Source organism: Perca fluviatilis, chromosome 4 (assembly GCF_010015445.1).
Source record: "Perca fluviatilis chromosome 4, GENO_Pfluv_1.0, whole genome shotgun sequence".
Taxonomy (NCBI): Eukaryota; Metazoa; Chordata; class Actinopteri; order Perciformes; family Percidae; genus Perca; species Perca fluviatilis.
In genome coordinates, this window is record NC_053115.1 from 17423364 (window position 1) to 17438572 (window position 15209).

At 42.0% G+C, this 15209-nt stretch overlaps 1 protein-coding gene across 2 annotated transcripts; it reads left to right on the forward strand.

Annotated features, from left to right (window-relative positions):
- Nucleotides 1–2718: 2718 nt before the first annotated feature.
- Nucleotides 2719–13202, forward strand: LOC120557606 (von Willebrand factor A domain-containing protein 1-like). Of its 2 annotated transcripts, none has more exons than XM_039798116.1 (5): nucleotides 2719–3116; nucleotides 10913–11452; nucleotides 11642–11920; nucleotides 12317–12592; nucleotides 12834–13202. In XM_039798116.1, the coding sequence occupies exons 1-5, from the start codon at nucleotides 3035–3037 to the stop codon at nucleotides 13115–13117; spliced, it is 1461 nt and encodes a 486-aa protein (XP_039654050.1). In that variant the 5' UTR covers nucleotides 2719–3034; the 3' UTR covers nucleotides 13118–13202. The 2 variants fall into 2 exon arrangements, with proteins under 2 accessions (XP_039654050.1, XP_039654051.1); XM_039798117.1 differs by having other exon boundaries at nucleotides 12837–13202.
- Nucleotides 13203–15209: the final 2007 nt, after the last annotated feature.

Below are 15209 nucleotides of genomic sequence, written 5' to 3' on the forward strand. Positions count from 1 at the left end.
GCTGAGATATATTGTTTTTGAACTAATATCATTGCAGAAGCAGATGTTTTTATACTGTATCTAAGGTTTGGATAATTGTTTTTGCTATTGTGGGATGTTGTGTGTTAACATTTGTAAATACTACAAAAACAACATCATTTTGTTGGGAGGTATAGCTTGTCTGTTAAGAAAATGTAAGCGTTGTGGAAATGTGTTCACTGACTGCATATTGTGTGAAAAAGACATGAAATATGTGAATTGTATGGCCAAAAAAGACTGATGCTGTGCTAATTGTGTTTAGAGTTTTGAAAATGAGACAACTGTTTGGACAAATGCATGTTAGCAACTGAAAAAACTGTAAATGCCTACCTGTGCATTGTTTCTGACCATATCCATCCCTTTATGACCACCATGTACCCATCCTCTGATGGCTACTTCCAGCAGGATAATGCACCATGTCACAAAGCTCGAATCATTTCAAATTGGTTTCTTGAACATGACAAAAAGTTCACTGTACTAAAATGTTCTACTCATCAACAGGTGGCTGCACTGTGGCAAGAAATGCAGCAATGCCATGCGAAGGGAGGAGAGAAGACAGTAAGCTAAACTGCAACATGAATGTAAATAATGCTAGATTTAAAATGCTTTGTTTTACTGTATTAGACCTCAAGGATACACACAATGTGTTTTGGGAAGTAAAAAGAAAAATCCAGAGGGGAACCTTTAAGTATAATCTCACAGAGCCGCTAGCATGGATGTAGACTCTTCTGCCGTGTTCACATCATATGAGATGGATTGTAGATGGGGAAATATTCCCATTAGGGTTAAAATACCGTGCATTGACAATATAACACTATATCGATTAAATTTGGTTTTACTGTAATTACACTGAACGACAGTCTTCAGCTGATGTTAGGCATCTATATTTGTTTTTGCTTTTCAGGCACTGCTGTATTAGTAAATGCCAAGTCGAATATATATCTGAGATTCAGATTAATCCGTTTCCCAAAGTATGTTTTCATGTTACCAAATAGAAGATGTATTTCAAATTTGTCAACAATCAGTAGCAATGCGATGAAAAATGGATGCTTCTATAACATTTTTGTTTTGGAAAATCAATAAAGGCCATACAGGCATATACCGTAGCACATATGTTGCATTATTTGGCTCTTTGTTAAAAAACACACACAACACAAACTCACCCGTACACATTCACACATACCCAGACTCACAAACACAGACATGTTATGTTCATATACATGTTTGCCAATACAAACATGAAGAGAAAGCTGCCTAGACAAACTCCTCTTCATGGGAAATTCCACTTTTCATCTTACCGGGATGGCTGGTGATGCCACAGGCTCAGACATGCACCAAGACAGCGGATGATTATGGAGATGGAAGGAAGGCTCCATCCTTATGAATCTGTCCTTAGAGTGAATCCCTCTAATCAATACATGTAAGTGCTCTGTGTATTGTGGTTCAAAGCTGGCTTTCAGGGCTTTCTCTGCCACTAACGTTCAAACTAAGCAACACTGAGCTAAAGTGCTCACTCCACTTTTCAAAGAGCGTGTTAATAATGAAATCATTCAGACTTACAGGGAAATAGGTTACCACTTAATTATTGTCCTGTGTGGTCAATATTATTGTATCACTGTACTGTTGTGATAACAAACCCGGGTAATTTGTGCAGCAGAGGCAGAGACCTGACGGCACATTAATCTGGAAGTTAATCAGGTGGACTCCTCAGCAGAGGCAGAACTCATCAACATGGAGTTAATAAAATGGCTTTTTAATAGCACATTTCCCTTCTCTGTACACAACCAGGCCACACTTTTTTTGACACTGTGAAGAATGAAGTGCTGGTAGTTTGTTAATCATGTACTGTACGTCTTCATGCTGCATGCCCAGCAGAAATTATAATACTGCTTATGCAGTCTTCTTATACATTAATTGAGTTGGGAGCATGATCAAATGAACACACACACATACATATTATAAGCACATTAACTACTCCTTTCATTGGCACTTCCCTTTAAATAAAGGTGGGAAAAGCCCCAAAAACACACACACACACACACACACACACACACACACACACACACACACACACACACACATATGGACACACACAGGGGGGGAGAGGGGCGTGGTTCCTATTGTAGTCGACTGCAATAAATGCAAGTCAATAGCTTGCACTTGATCCAAGTTATCTTTCTGATTAAGTGGCAGCTGTGGTATTGACTCTAATCCTGTCTAATTGACTGGCTGAATGGGTTTCTTTGCCACTCTGTCATCCATTTGGGTGCCCTGTTTCTGTTTCCCAAAGTGGGTTCCAGTTTTGTGGTCAGCCCAAGGGGTTTCCAGGCTGTCCCCAGAGAAAATAAAGACTGGTTCAGTTTCACTGTTATTCCTCCAGCCCAAGATAATGTAGAGGGAAAACAGATGAGATAATGTGTTTTGCAACCACAAAAGACATTTAATTCGGGCATGCTTATAATGAGACTTCCTTGGTGTCTCTGACTGGGACATACAGTCAGGTGCCTGTCTGTTTGTATAAATAAGTGTGATGATGCCCGGACAGAGGAAATTACAGTGAGGGGGAAAAGAGCAATCATCAAGAAAGCAACTGTCCTAATAGTCCCATCAAAGACCACACTGTGACAATGATTGTATGTCCTGGCTCAGGAGCTAGGGGAGGAGGAGTAATCTGGACTAGAAAATGTAACAGTTAAACGGACTAGGAGAGAAGTTATGTTCCATAAGAAGTAGGCTACTGTAACGTCACATTAATGGAAATAACTGCAAAGCGCAAACATTGCAGTAGGCTACGCATGACGCAGGTGTTTGCTGAAGAAAAGTTTGGATGACGTGCAGTAGCAAAACTCTGCGGAAGTGGCAAAATAACACAGACTGGACCATCTGTGACAGTGATCTGTGCGATGGAAACTGGTGAAGGAACCCCATAGAAGGGAGAGTCGGTGTTGGCTATTTCACCTGCCTGCGCTGTTTCTGATCAAATTCATATATTTTTTTCCAGTGCTGTTTAGAAAGGATGACTGTTTTTTTACTTCGCTGTGTTCTTCTCTGCGCGATGTTGCAGCGGAGCAACATGCAGATTGCTGTACCTGCCACAGGTGAGTTGATAAGCTACAATACAGACATTGAGCAGGCACCTGGCCGAATAAAACATGAACAATAAACAGACCTGATAAATAGACAGGTTGCGATCTCTTGCTTCTTCAGGGTTACGTTAGTCACATTTGATGTTTTGTAAATGGAGTCTGGGCTGAAAGTTAATCCTTCAGAAATAACGTATTTTCCCCTTAATGGTAAAAGTCCCAATTTATGCAAATACACTCTAAAACTTAGAAGTTTTTGTAAAATATTTAGACATTGGTGTTAATACATGTTTGATAAAGGATGAAGAAATGTTGGTTATAACGAGCAGTGGCATTTAGCAACAGACCAGACTCATTGCCGGTGTCGTGCCAAGGATCCCCTGGCCGCGGGAGCGCGCGTGCACTCAGAGCGGAGTTTAACTGCTGCACTGAATTCACCTCTTACATGGAACAATAAAGGCGTGGAAGACTCGACAGGGTTTTCCATAGTAACAATGGTCTCATTTATTTACATAAATACGTTTATTTGTCTGTTACATTAAGGCGACGTGTAGCCTACATTGTTTAATGCTTCGTTTATTATTGTGGATTAATTGACAGTGTTTTCCAAAGTTCCATATTGACATGCACCTTATAGCTACATAGGCCTAATGTAAGGCCTATCTATGTGAGTCATGCAGGTTTATGCACAATATATTTTCCTCGTCTTTACTAACCGGTCCCTCCGTGCCCTCTAACATGATTTCTGTTTTAATTTAATTTAGTTTAATATGGTGTATGTATTTGGCAGCGATGCTGTAATGTTGTGTTGAGAGGAATCCGCTGACACTGTTTCTTGATTATAAAGGTTTATTTACATCAAATAATTCAGCATCAATTTACAAGCTCTGAAGAGCCCGGAGAGCGACAGTTTTCCAATTCTCCAATGGTCACTCTGAGGTTCTGCTGTTAACACATGATCTATCTATTCTTCATAACTTAGGGTGGGATCAATAATTGACCAATGGCTACAAGCCAACTGGCCTTATTTTCAACAAAGACATTTCTATCTCACCTTCCAGATGTTTCTGTGGCCATTTCCTGTGGCCCTTTTCCTATAGAAGTGTCCTCTGAGAGTAGAGTAAGGTTCATCTGAGTTCTCCTGTCGAATCTTAGGTAACAGCCATACATGTTCAGATAAAGCTTAAATACAAGTTATATAGAGTGGTCAGATACAATAGGATGATAATACACTTCACTTCAATGGCTTTTCAATTAACCGCTTCGTTCACCTGTCTACCATATAAGTTAAAGAGGGGATACACAAAATATCAGGCTGTTTTTTCACCTGATATTTTGTGTATCCCCTCCACTAAAATGCAAAGGGTCTGTCCTGTCATCATGTGTGTTATTTTCTGTGTCTCCCAGGTCACAATAAACAACATGAGACACAGAAAATAACACACATGATGACAGGACAGACCCTTTGCATGTTAGGGGAGGGGATACACAGGTAATACAATACACAGGTGAAAAACGGCCTGATATTTTGTGTATCCCCTCTGTAACTTTTGCTAGAAAGGGGCAGACATCTCCATATTATCTCAGGTTGTTTGTTGTGACCTGGTAATGACAGAAAATAACACACATGCTGTGAAAAAGACTATCACGCCATCGTGCAACCGTTTTTTCAATGCAGTTATAGATTAAACTACCTAACAGTTAAACCTTACTTCAACTAGCTAACATATTAATTCAGCAGTAACAATAATTCAATAATAATATATTTTATAACACTCCAAGGGGGCATATTTCTGCTGTTAATAGTTCTGTGCTTTTATTTACCATTTTGAATGCTGGACTTTTACTTCTAATGGTCTATTTTAAAAAAAAAGTAAAAAGTAAAGGATCTGTGTACTTCTTCCACCACTGCAGGTAATGGTTTTAAACTGAAAAGAAGCCAGTTGGCTGAAGTTGTTTTTGTGACTTACTATGGAACAAATGATCAGGGTGTATTAACTGAAACAAGCTACGGAAAATATCATCTCGTCCAAATTATGACACTGTTATGATGTTACAGCCAAATTGAACCTCAACCAGTTTATAGAAACATATGCAAGTAAACAGTGCGTCCACCAGCACTAGTCCGCCCTAAAACATTTTCGGCTGAGTGTGACTGCCTGAGTGAATCAGGGGTACTCCAGCAATGTAATATTGCACTTCTATAAGTTGAGGGACTCACAGCAGATTTTTTTTTTTAAATAAGGTTTCAAAATTATTGTGGAGGTTATGATACCCTAACATTTAGTTCAGAGTATGGGTTAAGCTCCAAACCCCTGAATCATACATTTCCCATAATGTACGGTACAACAGCATCTTTTTGTTAGAGCCTCCCTGCCTGATAAACACCCATGTCTTTCAGACTCCATGACCCTAGTTTGTAACACAGGGTTTCTGTTATAAATATATAAGCCTAAAATGAGATAACTCTAATGATATCACTGTGACATCATCAGGGTTATTTTCTCTCATATTTTCTGTATCTTTAAGGACAATAGGAGCTTTATCCTTAATGTTGACTTTGACATAGATGAAGTTGAGGTACTTCAGGTGGCCACAGCTAATTAAAAGTAAATATTTTACTTAATAGTTAAGTTAGACACCCCACCAAAAAAAACTTTAATTAATTAGGAGTTTCACTTTTCTGCAGGAAATCTGTAAAATGTTTAAAAGGCAGCAGAGCAACATTTTCTGTGTAAAATGTTTTAGATCAGCAAGAGTTTAGAAGTAGCCTGCACTGATTTTGATCCAACACAGGCTGGGTAGTCTGTCTGTTTGATGTCGGCACATGTTAATATTGCACTCAGTAAACTTCACAGAAAGCATTAACATATTTCTGTTCATCTCTGCAGCTCTGCAGTGTGGCGTATGGCCTTGGCACAGCTTAAAACCAATTAAATGACAGATGACATGCTCAAATCTCTCTCCCTCTCTCACTCACACATATATATATATATATATATATATATATACACACACACACACACACACACACACAAATTCACATGTATTCTTCTTTTGAGGAATGCAAAGATGGAGTAGTTCCTCTACATCTCCATCAACAACTCTAATCTAACCATCTCCCCTCATCTTTCGGGCTAGTTTCTGTGTTCTCTGTCTCATTTTCCCCGTTCAGCTTCTCCCCTTTGTCATCATGTATATATTCCCTGTTTCCCCAACACATCTTGACATTGACATTGACAAGATGGCGGCGCGGACGAAGTTTCGTTACGCCCTGTGTCTCTTCAGATTCTGCAAATTAGTAGTAATATGCTTGTTTATCTCAAGTATTTTCAGTAAAAACAGTCTAGCGTACATATCATACACCCGACAGGAACTTTTGGACATCGGCTTCTGCAATTCTGACATTGTTATTAGGCTAAAGCTAACTCCACATCGACTCTCTCTTCCAAGCCTTTTCCTCGCCAATTATCGCTCGCTGGCAAACAAAATCGATGAACTGTGGCTGCGGATCACCACACACAGAATGATTATGGACTGCAACATCATGATTTTCACAGAAACTTGGCTTAACAGTGGAATACCCAACAGCGCCATCACAGACTACAACGCTACCAACCCCCCCTGTCACCGACACCTCCTTGCCTGATGAGCTGAACCACTTCTTTGGCCGCTTCGATAGGGACAACAAAGAGGTGGCCATCAAGGCCGTGGTCTCTGCAGATCACCAGCCCCTCACACTCTCCACCACTGATGTGTGTGTGGCACTGAGCAAGATTAATGCACACAAGGCTGCTGGTCCTGATGGTATCCCCGGACGTGTACTCAGGGCCTGTGCTGTGCCGCTAACTGAGGTTTGGATTGATATATTTAATCTGTCACTAGCCCAGGCAGCCGTCCCCGCGTCCTTTAAAACCACCTCCATCTTGCCGGTGTCAAAACACTCCTTAACGACTTCCATCCAGTGGCACTCACCCCCATCATAATGAAGTGCTTCGAGAGGCTGGTCCTGGCACATCTCAAGAACTGCTTACCACCTTCACTGGACCCCTTCCAATTCACCTACCGTCAGAACAGGAGCACAGAGGATAGCAACACCTATGTGAGAATGCTGTTCATTGACTTTAGTTCAGCATTCAACACCACCATCCCCTCCAAACTGATCACAAAACTCAGGGAACTGGGCGTCAATACCTCCCTCTGTAACTGGATTCTGGACTTCCTAACCAACAGATCTCAGTCTTTCAGGTAAGATAATCACACCTCCTCAACAATCACCCTGAACACCAGCGTACCACAGGGATGTGTGCTGAGCGCTCTCCTTTACTCCCTCTTCACCTACGACTGCACACCTGTACATGGCTCTAACACCATTGTAAAGTTTACAGACGACACTACGGTGATTGTTCTTATCAGCAACAACGATGAGACGGCCTACAGCGAAGGGGTCCAGCATCTATCCTCGTGGTGCACTGACAACAACCCGGCTCTCAACACCAAGAAGACCAAAGAGCTCATTGTGGACTTCAGGAAGTCTAAAGCTGGCACACACACCCCCATCCTCATCAACGGGACTGAGGTCACCAGCTTCACGTTTCTGGGTGTTCACATCTCTGAGGACCTCTCTTGGACCCTCAACACCTCTACCCCGAACAAGAAGGCTCACCAGCGTCTCTTCTTTCTGAGGAGACTCAAGAAGGTCTCCTCAGATCCTGGTAAACTTCTACCGCTGCACCATCGAGAGCATCCTCACCAACTGTGGTTTGGCAACTGCTCTGCCCATGACCGGAAAGCACTGCAGAGGGTGGTGAAAACTGCCCAACACATCACCTGTTCCTCACTCCCCTCCATCGAGACCATCCAGGGCATGCGATGCTTGCGTAAGGCGCGCAGCATCATCAAAGACTGTTCTCACCCCCAATATTTCTTGTCCTGCCTAGGCACCACCTGTCTATACTTGTATATCACATTGCACTTTCTGCTTTTTTGCACTTCTGGTTGGACGCAAACTGCATTTCGCTGTCTTTGTACTTGTACGCTGCACATGACAATAAAGTTGAAGTTGCAAAACTAATTGCCCCTCGGGGACAAATAAAGGTCTTGAACTTGAACTTGAATCTAATCTAATCTTCTCTTTTTCTCTTTGTAGGTTATCTGTGTTTTATTAAGACGTTAGCTGACACCTCTTTGTCTGATTGCGTTCTCCTTCATTTCCTCCCTGCCTGTTTATTTTCCTGCAGCTTTATTTTCTGCCTCCCTATACAAGTTTAATGATTATCGACCACTGCTGCAATAAAATAATGTGTGTCTTATGTGGAGGAGCTGCAAATGGAAAAGAGTGTGACGGATAAGGGAAGAAGTGAAGCATAAAAGCAGATGTGTGCATTATGTAGTAGGGGACAATTAAGGACTCTATTTGTGTTGAATTTATTCTCATATAGCACACACGTTTAATCTGATCCTTAGTCAAGAATCAGATTAAATTATTCTAAGAATGTGTGGCCGGGTTGGCTCAGTTGGTAGAGCAGGCACACATATACATAGAGGTTTATGCCTCGACGCAGAGGTCCAGGGTTTGAGTCTGACCTGTGACGAGTTCCTGCATGTCTTCCCCCTCTCTCTCCCCTTTCTCACTTAGCTGTCCTGTCCATTAAAGGCGGAAAAGCCAAAAAAAAAAAATATTATTCTAAGAACGAATGTCAGTGTAGTTATTACCGGTGATATAAGACCAATATTTCATGAACGACAGGCACCAAATGCACAGAAGTCAAATGCAGTGAGCAGGATTATTAGGAAACACTCAGTGGTCTCCAGGTATGTGTGTACAGGATGGTGCTCTGGGTAGAGTTGATTTTTTTCATCGAAAAGGATTCCGTAAAGGGGACTTTTTGATGACGAAATGGAGCATAATGGCTTCTGAGAAATGAAAGTTTAAGATGGGGAAACCAGCATGTTTTCTTTCATGTGGAGAGATCCCAATATGTGGGATGTGCTTTCTCTTCTTCTCTCTGCACTGCTGTTTTTTTTTCCAGCTGATATATACACAATGTAAATCTCACTCTGGTTTCATATGATAAATTGCGGTGATTCAATTCTCTTTATTCCTGGCAATCATAAATCCTCTGCTGTAGCGCCATTTAAAGTATTTCTCAAGGCAATATTTTTTGGACATGTTTTGAAAATGTTTGAGCAGATTGTTCTCAGGATTTCAGCGTTATGCATGAAACAAGACAGCTCCTCTATCTGTTATTGTCCTTCATTCTTATTCCAAGGACAAGGAAAGCATGTATGACAAACGTCAAGGCTGTAGGCCATGAATTAAAGCTTTTCAATTTGTGTCAAGGTGAGCCTTGTTTTATATTTTGATATACTACATGTATAACAGCTTTTTACATAAAGAATTGCTGTAGAACTGTAAGACAAGAGTGCAGGATGTTTTGACTCGAATATCTGTTGCAGGTTGAAATATCTCAACTTTTTTTGCCATGGAATTTTGTGCAGACATTTCGTGGTTCCTATATGATGGATCCTACGTACTTTGGTGACCCCCTGACTTCATTTAGTGACACCAGGTGAAATGTTTTCACATATCCACAATAGCATATGTGACAATAAGATGAGTCTTGCCTAAGATACCATACATCAGTGTCCCTTTTCTTATATAACTGAGATATCAATATAGTCATGATGGGATGATTCATCACTGGAAATTGTAGTAGTATCTAGTATCTTTAAGCGAAGGCACCTAATAAGTAACCATGTTTTATGAAATTCCATGTTAACCATTAATTAAAAACTTGCTCGTCTGTGCCTTGATCCTATGTCTTAAAAGGGGGGAATTGAAGCTCTACTTTAAAGCTGCGATTACCAATATATTAATGGATCAAATACATTTTTCACATACACAAAGGTGTATGCAAAAAGTGTTTGCTTGTAGTGACGAACTCAAAGAGAATTATCACTTGATTGCAGTTTTAGTATCTTTCAGCTCATTGTTTTGGTTTTATGGCCCGTTATTATATTTCCTGATATCAGACAGAATCCTCAACTCATTATAATCTGTTTCCATCTTCAGTCTGAAATGGCGTCCACTCTAACCAATTTCTGTGGGGGGAGCGGGATTTGATTTTTCCTAACCAGTATAGACCAACGTATCTACCTGAATCTAATCTCATTTTAAGTCGACACTGATGAGTAGCCATGCCAACATCCTAATTTAGCAAAGTAAAAGCAAACTAAGATGTTGGGCGATGCTGAGAAGACGCTTGACAACAGCTTGACAACGTCATTAGTTCCACCCGTGGCACTCATTGGCTAACCATTAATCCCCCCGCAGCGCTTATTGGATCGATTGTTGTTTCAACCTATGAAACTGCTTTTTCATGTCATGATGTCAGGAGAATCGATCAACTTGGTGGAATGGGCGGATTCAAAAGTCTGGATCCAGGCAAGCTACTTTAATGTTTTGATTCACTCTCCCCGCTCTCATCAGCACCATTTTCAGTCACTTTCAGCAACTGTACTAAAAGCTCTAAAAAATGTAGTAGCACCTAAAAGTAAGACCTAAAACGAGAGTGAATACTGGACTTACATTAGCTAGTTGACCAGAAACAAGACTCCAAATGAATCCTTATGTTACTCTAGATATGTAAATAATGTGTAACTGTTTTCCAACAAGTACACCATATCAACGTAAAGGTGATAATATGTCAATTTTGCGTTGACAGCTTTATTCTGCTGCCCCCAAGTGGCCAAAAACTATTGAAACGACATTGAAATGACCTTCCTTTTTTTCCTTCTGTTGTGCACAGTGTTAAACTGCTGTGAAGGGCATATTCTCCTTCTGCTGGACTCTTCAGGAAGTATAGCAAACTACGAGTTCTTACGCCTGTTGCACTTCGTCACCGAGCTGCTTCGCCCCTTCTCATTGGGCCGTGGGCACGTAAGAGTCGGGCTGCTGCAGGTGGGCACAAATCCTAACCTGGAGTTCGGCCTGGACGTCCACAGCAATCAGGAAGGTCTGCAGAAAGCTCTGCGGAGTGTCAGCCAGCTACAGGGAGACACCAACACCGAGGCAGCGCTCAGGGTGGCGCAGCAGCTTCTGACAGAGACAGATGAGAACGTGCCAAAGATTCTGCTGTGGCTGACGGATGGTGTGCAGCCTGGAGACGTGGACGAACCGATGTCGGAGCTGAAGGCGCAGGGAGTTTCTGTTCTAGCTGTGTCTACAGTACATGGCAACTACCAGGTGTTACAACGTGCAGTGACACCTCCACTGGAGTCTCACCTCTACTCTGTGGACATAGATAACATCGACATCATCACAGAGGACCTGAGGGAGGCCATTATCAGTATGTGTATGTGTGTGTGTGTGTGTGTGTGTGTGTGTGTGGTTGAAATATGAGGTTTAGCACAGTAGAAGCAGTAGTTCCATGTCAGATTTTAGACCGTTATTATTAGACTGAAAAAGTGATTTAAAATCTATTAATCTGTCTCTCCTCCCCCCCTCGCTCTTTCCTCTCGTCTTATGTTATCTAAAGAAATTATTCGTGCAGAACGGCTGCGTGTGGTTCACGTGACTTCCCACAGTGCTGTGCTGCAATGGCGTCCTGTTCTGAGTGCTGACAACGGTTACTATGAGCTCTCGTACAAATCTAGGTGGAAAACGGACACTGAAACTAGACGCATTCTCCCAGGCGACTCCAGCTGGGTAGAGCTGACCAAACTCCAGCCTGAAACCACCTACACAGCTGCCCTCCGCCCAGAGTCCAACCAGGGGCTGTTTAACACACTCTCTGTTGACTTCACTACACTTCCTGGTGAGAGGATTTAAAGGGGAAATCCCCTTCCCCTTTAAATACATGTCTTATTATCCTGTAATGCACTTAACAAAACATATTGGATTCATGACACAAAAAAAGGAGAAGAAAAAAAAAACACTTGCTGTTATTGTTCATTTTGCGTAATCTTCCTCAGTTTCATGAAGTTTTCATAATTGTCATCAAATTGTAGATGTTAGAATTTCCATTGATTTTTTACAGAAACATAACACAAAACTGGAGTCATTCAACAGGCTGAGTTTGTGTCATGAAAGAGCATTTTACCTAATTTCTTACTGTTAATGTTTGTATTAAATGTATTATTATTTAATTTGTTGCAGCTAGTCATCGTCACACCTGTGTCTCTTGTCACCCCTCTGCCTCCTCTCCCCTCAGATATTTTAAGCCCGACAGTCGTCTCTGTGTCAGACTCTGGGCCTCGTCAGATCCGTGTGAGCTGGGGTCCCCTGCAGCCGGCTCGAGTCCAGAGATATACTGTTGAGTATGGAGCTATTCCAAGCGGACACGTCCACACCGTTACATTACGAAACCAACAGAACTCTACCTTGCTGAACGGCTTGGAGCCGGGCACTCTGTACCTGGTCACAGTCAGTGCTCTGCATGTGAATGGAAAAGAAAGAGCCATGTCTGTAAGGGCATGCACTCAAGAGGGTACGTATTCAGTTTGAGGTTTGTATACCATGTTTTTATGTCTGTTTGTGTCTTTCAGATGTTCTTCCTTTTACATAATGTTGTTGTCTTTGGTTAAAAGCATTTTTTTCTGTTTATTTGTCTTTATTTAAGGTTGACCTTTAGAGTTCATTTGTGAATCATTCCTACTTTTTGAGGCTGCATTAGCATTAGGATGTTTAAATCTTTCCATTGCTTTCCTCTATGTTTTTTTATCCTGCAGCAGCTCTGGCCGACCTTCGGTTGACCACAGTGGAGCGTCAGGAGGTGCAAGTAACATGGAAGGCCCATCAGGAAGGTTTGAAAGGCTTCTGGCTGAGCTGGGAGGGAGAATTCTCTAAAAGCTCCTCCTCGAAGCCCTCCGCGTACCTGCCTCCTACCTCTCATTCAACGCGTCTCACGCGCCTTGCACCGAGCAGTCGAGTGTGTGTGTCCCCAGTCTATGGCTGGGGCCGAGGAGACGGGTTATGCTGCACTGCAGAGAGGCACACACGTTGGCTCAGCTGAATATTATTAACTGCTTTTTTTCTTAATTCCTGCAATTATGCTCATGCATAGCAGGTTTGGTTCATTAAAGGGAATTGTAATTTTTCATTTGACTTTCTCTTCGGTCTAATAGAATCCAGCCAGTGGGGTTAAAGGTCCCATGGCATGAAATTTTCACTTCATGAGTTTTTTTAACATTAATATGCGCTCCCCAAGCCTGCCAATGGTCCCCCAGTGGCTAGAAATGGCAATAGGTGTAAACCGAGCCCTGGGTATCCTGCTCAGCCTTTTGAGAAAATGAAAGCTCAGATGGGCCAATCAGGAATCTTGCTCCTTATTAGGTCATAAGGAGGAAGGTTACCTCCCCTTTCTCTGCTTTGCCCGCCCAGAGAATTTGGCCCACCCATGAGAGAGAGAGAGAGACATCATGGCTTTCAAATGAGCAAAGTGGCAGTTGGTCAAGGACACACCCCCACCCTCCACCTTGCCCCCCCTCCTCCTCAACAGCTACAGACACAGAAATGGCACATACTAAGGAAAGCTCATTGTAGGACTGGCTCTAGTGGCTGTAATTCTGCACCAAGGCTGAATTTTGGGAAACAGACTTCAGATACAGTATTAGGGGACCACTAAGGTCTATATAAAAGCATCCAAAGAGCACCATGTCATGGGACCTTTAACAACCAGAGTCTGCAGCAATCAGGCTGCTGGAGCAAAACTGTTTGTGAAGGTTGAGCATTTTAGGTGCTGGATGAACCATATATATCTTGAGCAAGACTGAATTATAAATAATAGTATTATCAAGTTAAAATGTTCATCTTGTGGCTTGGTTGGCTCAGTTGTAGAGCAGGGTAACATATACTGAGATATATGCAGAGGTCTAGGGTTCGAATCTGACCTGGGACAATTTCCTGCATGTCTTCCTCCTCTCTCTCACCTAGCTGTCCTCAGTGTTCGAACTATACCGTGGCCTTCGGGGGAGCCCACTTTTTTTTCGGGGTCGTGCGCTTGCAACTTACAATGACTTACAAAGATACATAACAGCTACAAGTGTATGCACTACAGGATTTACCCTATCATACTTTATCGACAGGAGTAGATAGGGCAAACAGCCAGCCACAAATATATAAACAAAGCATCAGGCTGTTTTTGAGATTTCACATGAACAACAGTTAAAGTTACTCAGGCTACCGAAGAATACCAGAATTCCTCCGTTCAATTAGACCTTAGCGACGCACCCCAAGCTCCCATCCTTAACAAACAGCCATGTATATGGGCTCTTCCAGGCTCTCCACTGCTGGCTGTTCCAATTTAACGGGAGAGAGGAGCGAGAGGGGTTAGGATCATCTTCAGCCAGAGACGACATTATTTCTTCAGCTTCTTCTTGCGTTGTCACCCTGGTGGGAGGTGTGCTAACAGGGCTTGCAGCAGGTGAATTAGTCGTGCTATTAACGTCATCGCTACACAGTTTCTTAGTAAAACCAAAATTAATTATACTGCCTTGTTTTCTTTTTGCCATGGCTATATGATGCTTACTGCCGAATGGATTTCAAGGACTTTGCGCACCGATTAATGGCCTCCAATGTTTATATTTTTTCTACGAATCTTTGAGTTAACATGTAGCCTACTAAACATGAGTTGGAATAGCATAGTTTTCTTTATTGAAGTGAATTGGGTTTAAATCACCATCACGCATGGATTATATTTTTGAAGTTTTACACATTATAATCCACGATGATCACATTACACAAAACTGAAATTGCACGTCAAAATGACACATTGTCAATATTTTTAGAGACCCCCCAAAATTTCACAAATCACGTTTTCAGGGGAGCCCATGTCTTATTAAGGGGAGCCGAGCTCCCCCTAGCTCCCCCGTAGTTCGCACCCTGGCTGTCCTGTCATAAATTAAAACGGTGGAAAAGCCCCCAAAATTTTTTTATTTAAGTGACAGAAAAGGCTTTATCACATAACCCCAGCCCTCTGTCCTCACAATGGCTAAGCAAAATTGGGCATTCAGTTTTATTACCAACTTAGCAGGAATGTTTCCCACACAAGCATCACACATTTGTTCCAACACATCAGTTAGTCACACAAATAAACAACTGCAGAG

Excerpts from the sequence above, each read along its gene's own strand:
- LOC120557606 (XM_039798116.1), top strand. The coding sequence starts at position 3,035 with ATGACTGTTTTTTTACTTCGCTGTGTTCTTCTCTGCGCGATGTTGCAG. Across the intron at positions 11,921-12,316 it reads TGACTTCACTACACTTCCTG|ATATTTTAAGCCCGACAGTC; the intron begins GTGAGAGGATTT and ends CTCTCCCCTCAG. Across the intron at positions 12,593-12,833 it reads AAGGGCATGCACTCAAGAGG|CAGCTCTGGCCGACCTTCGG; the intron begins GTACGTATTCAG and ends TTTATCCTGCAG.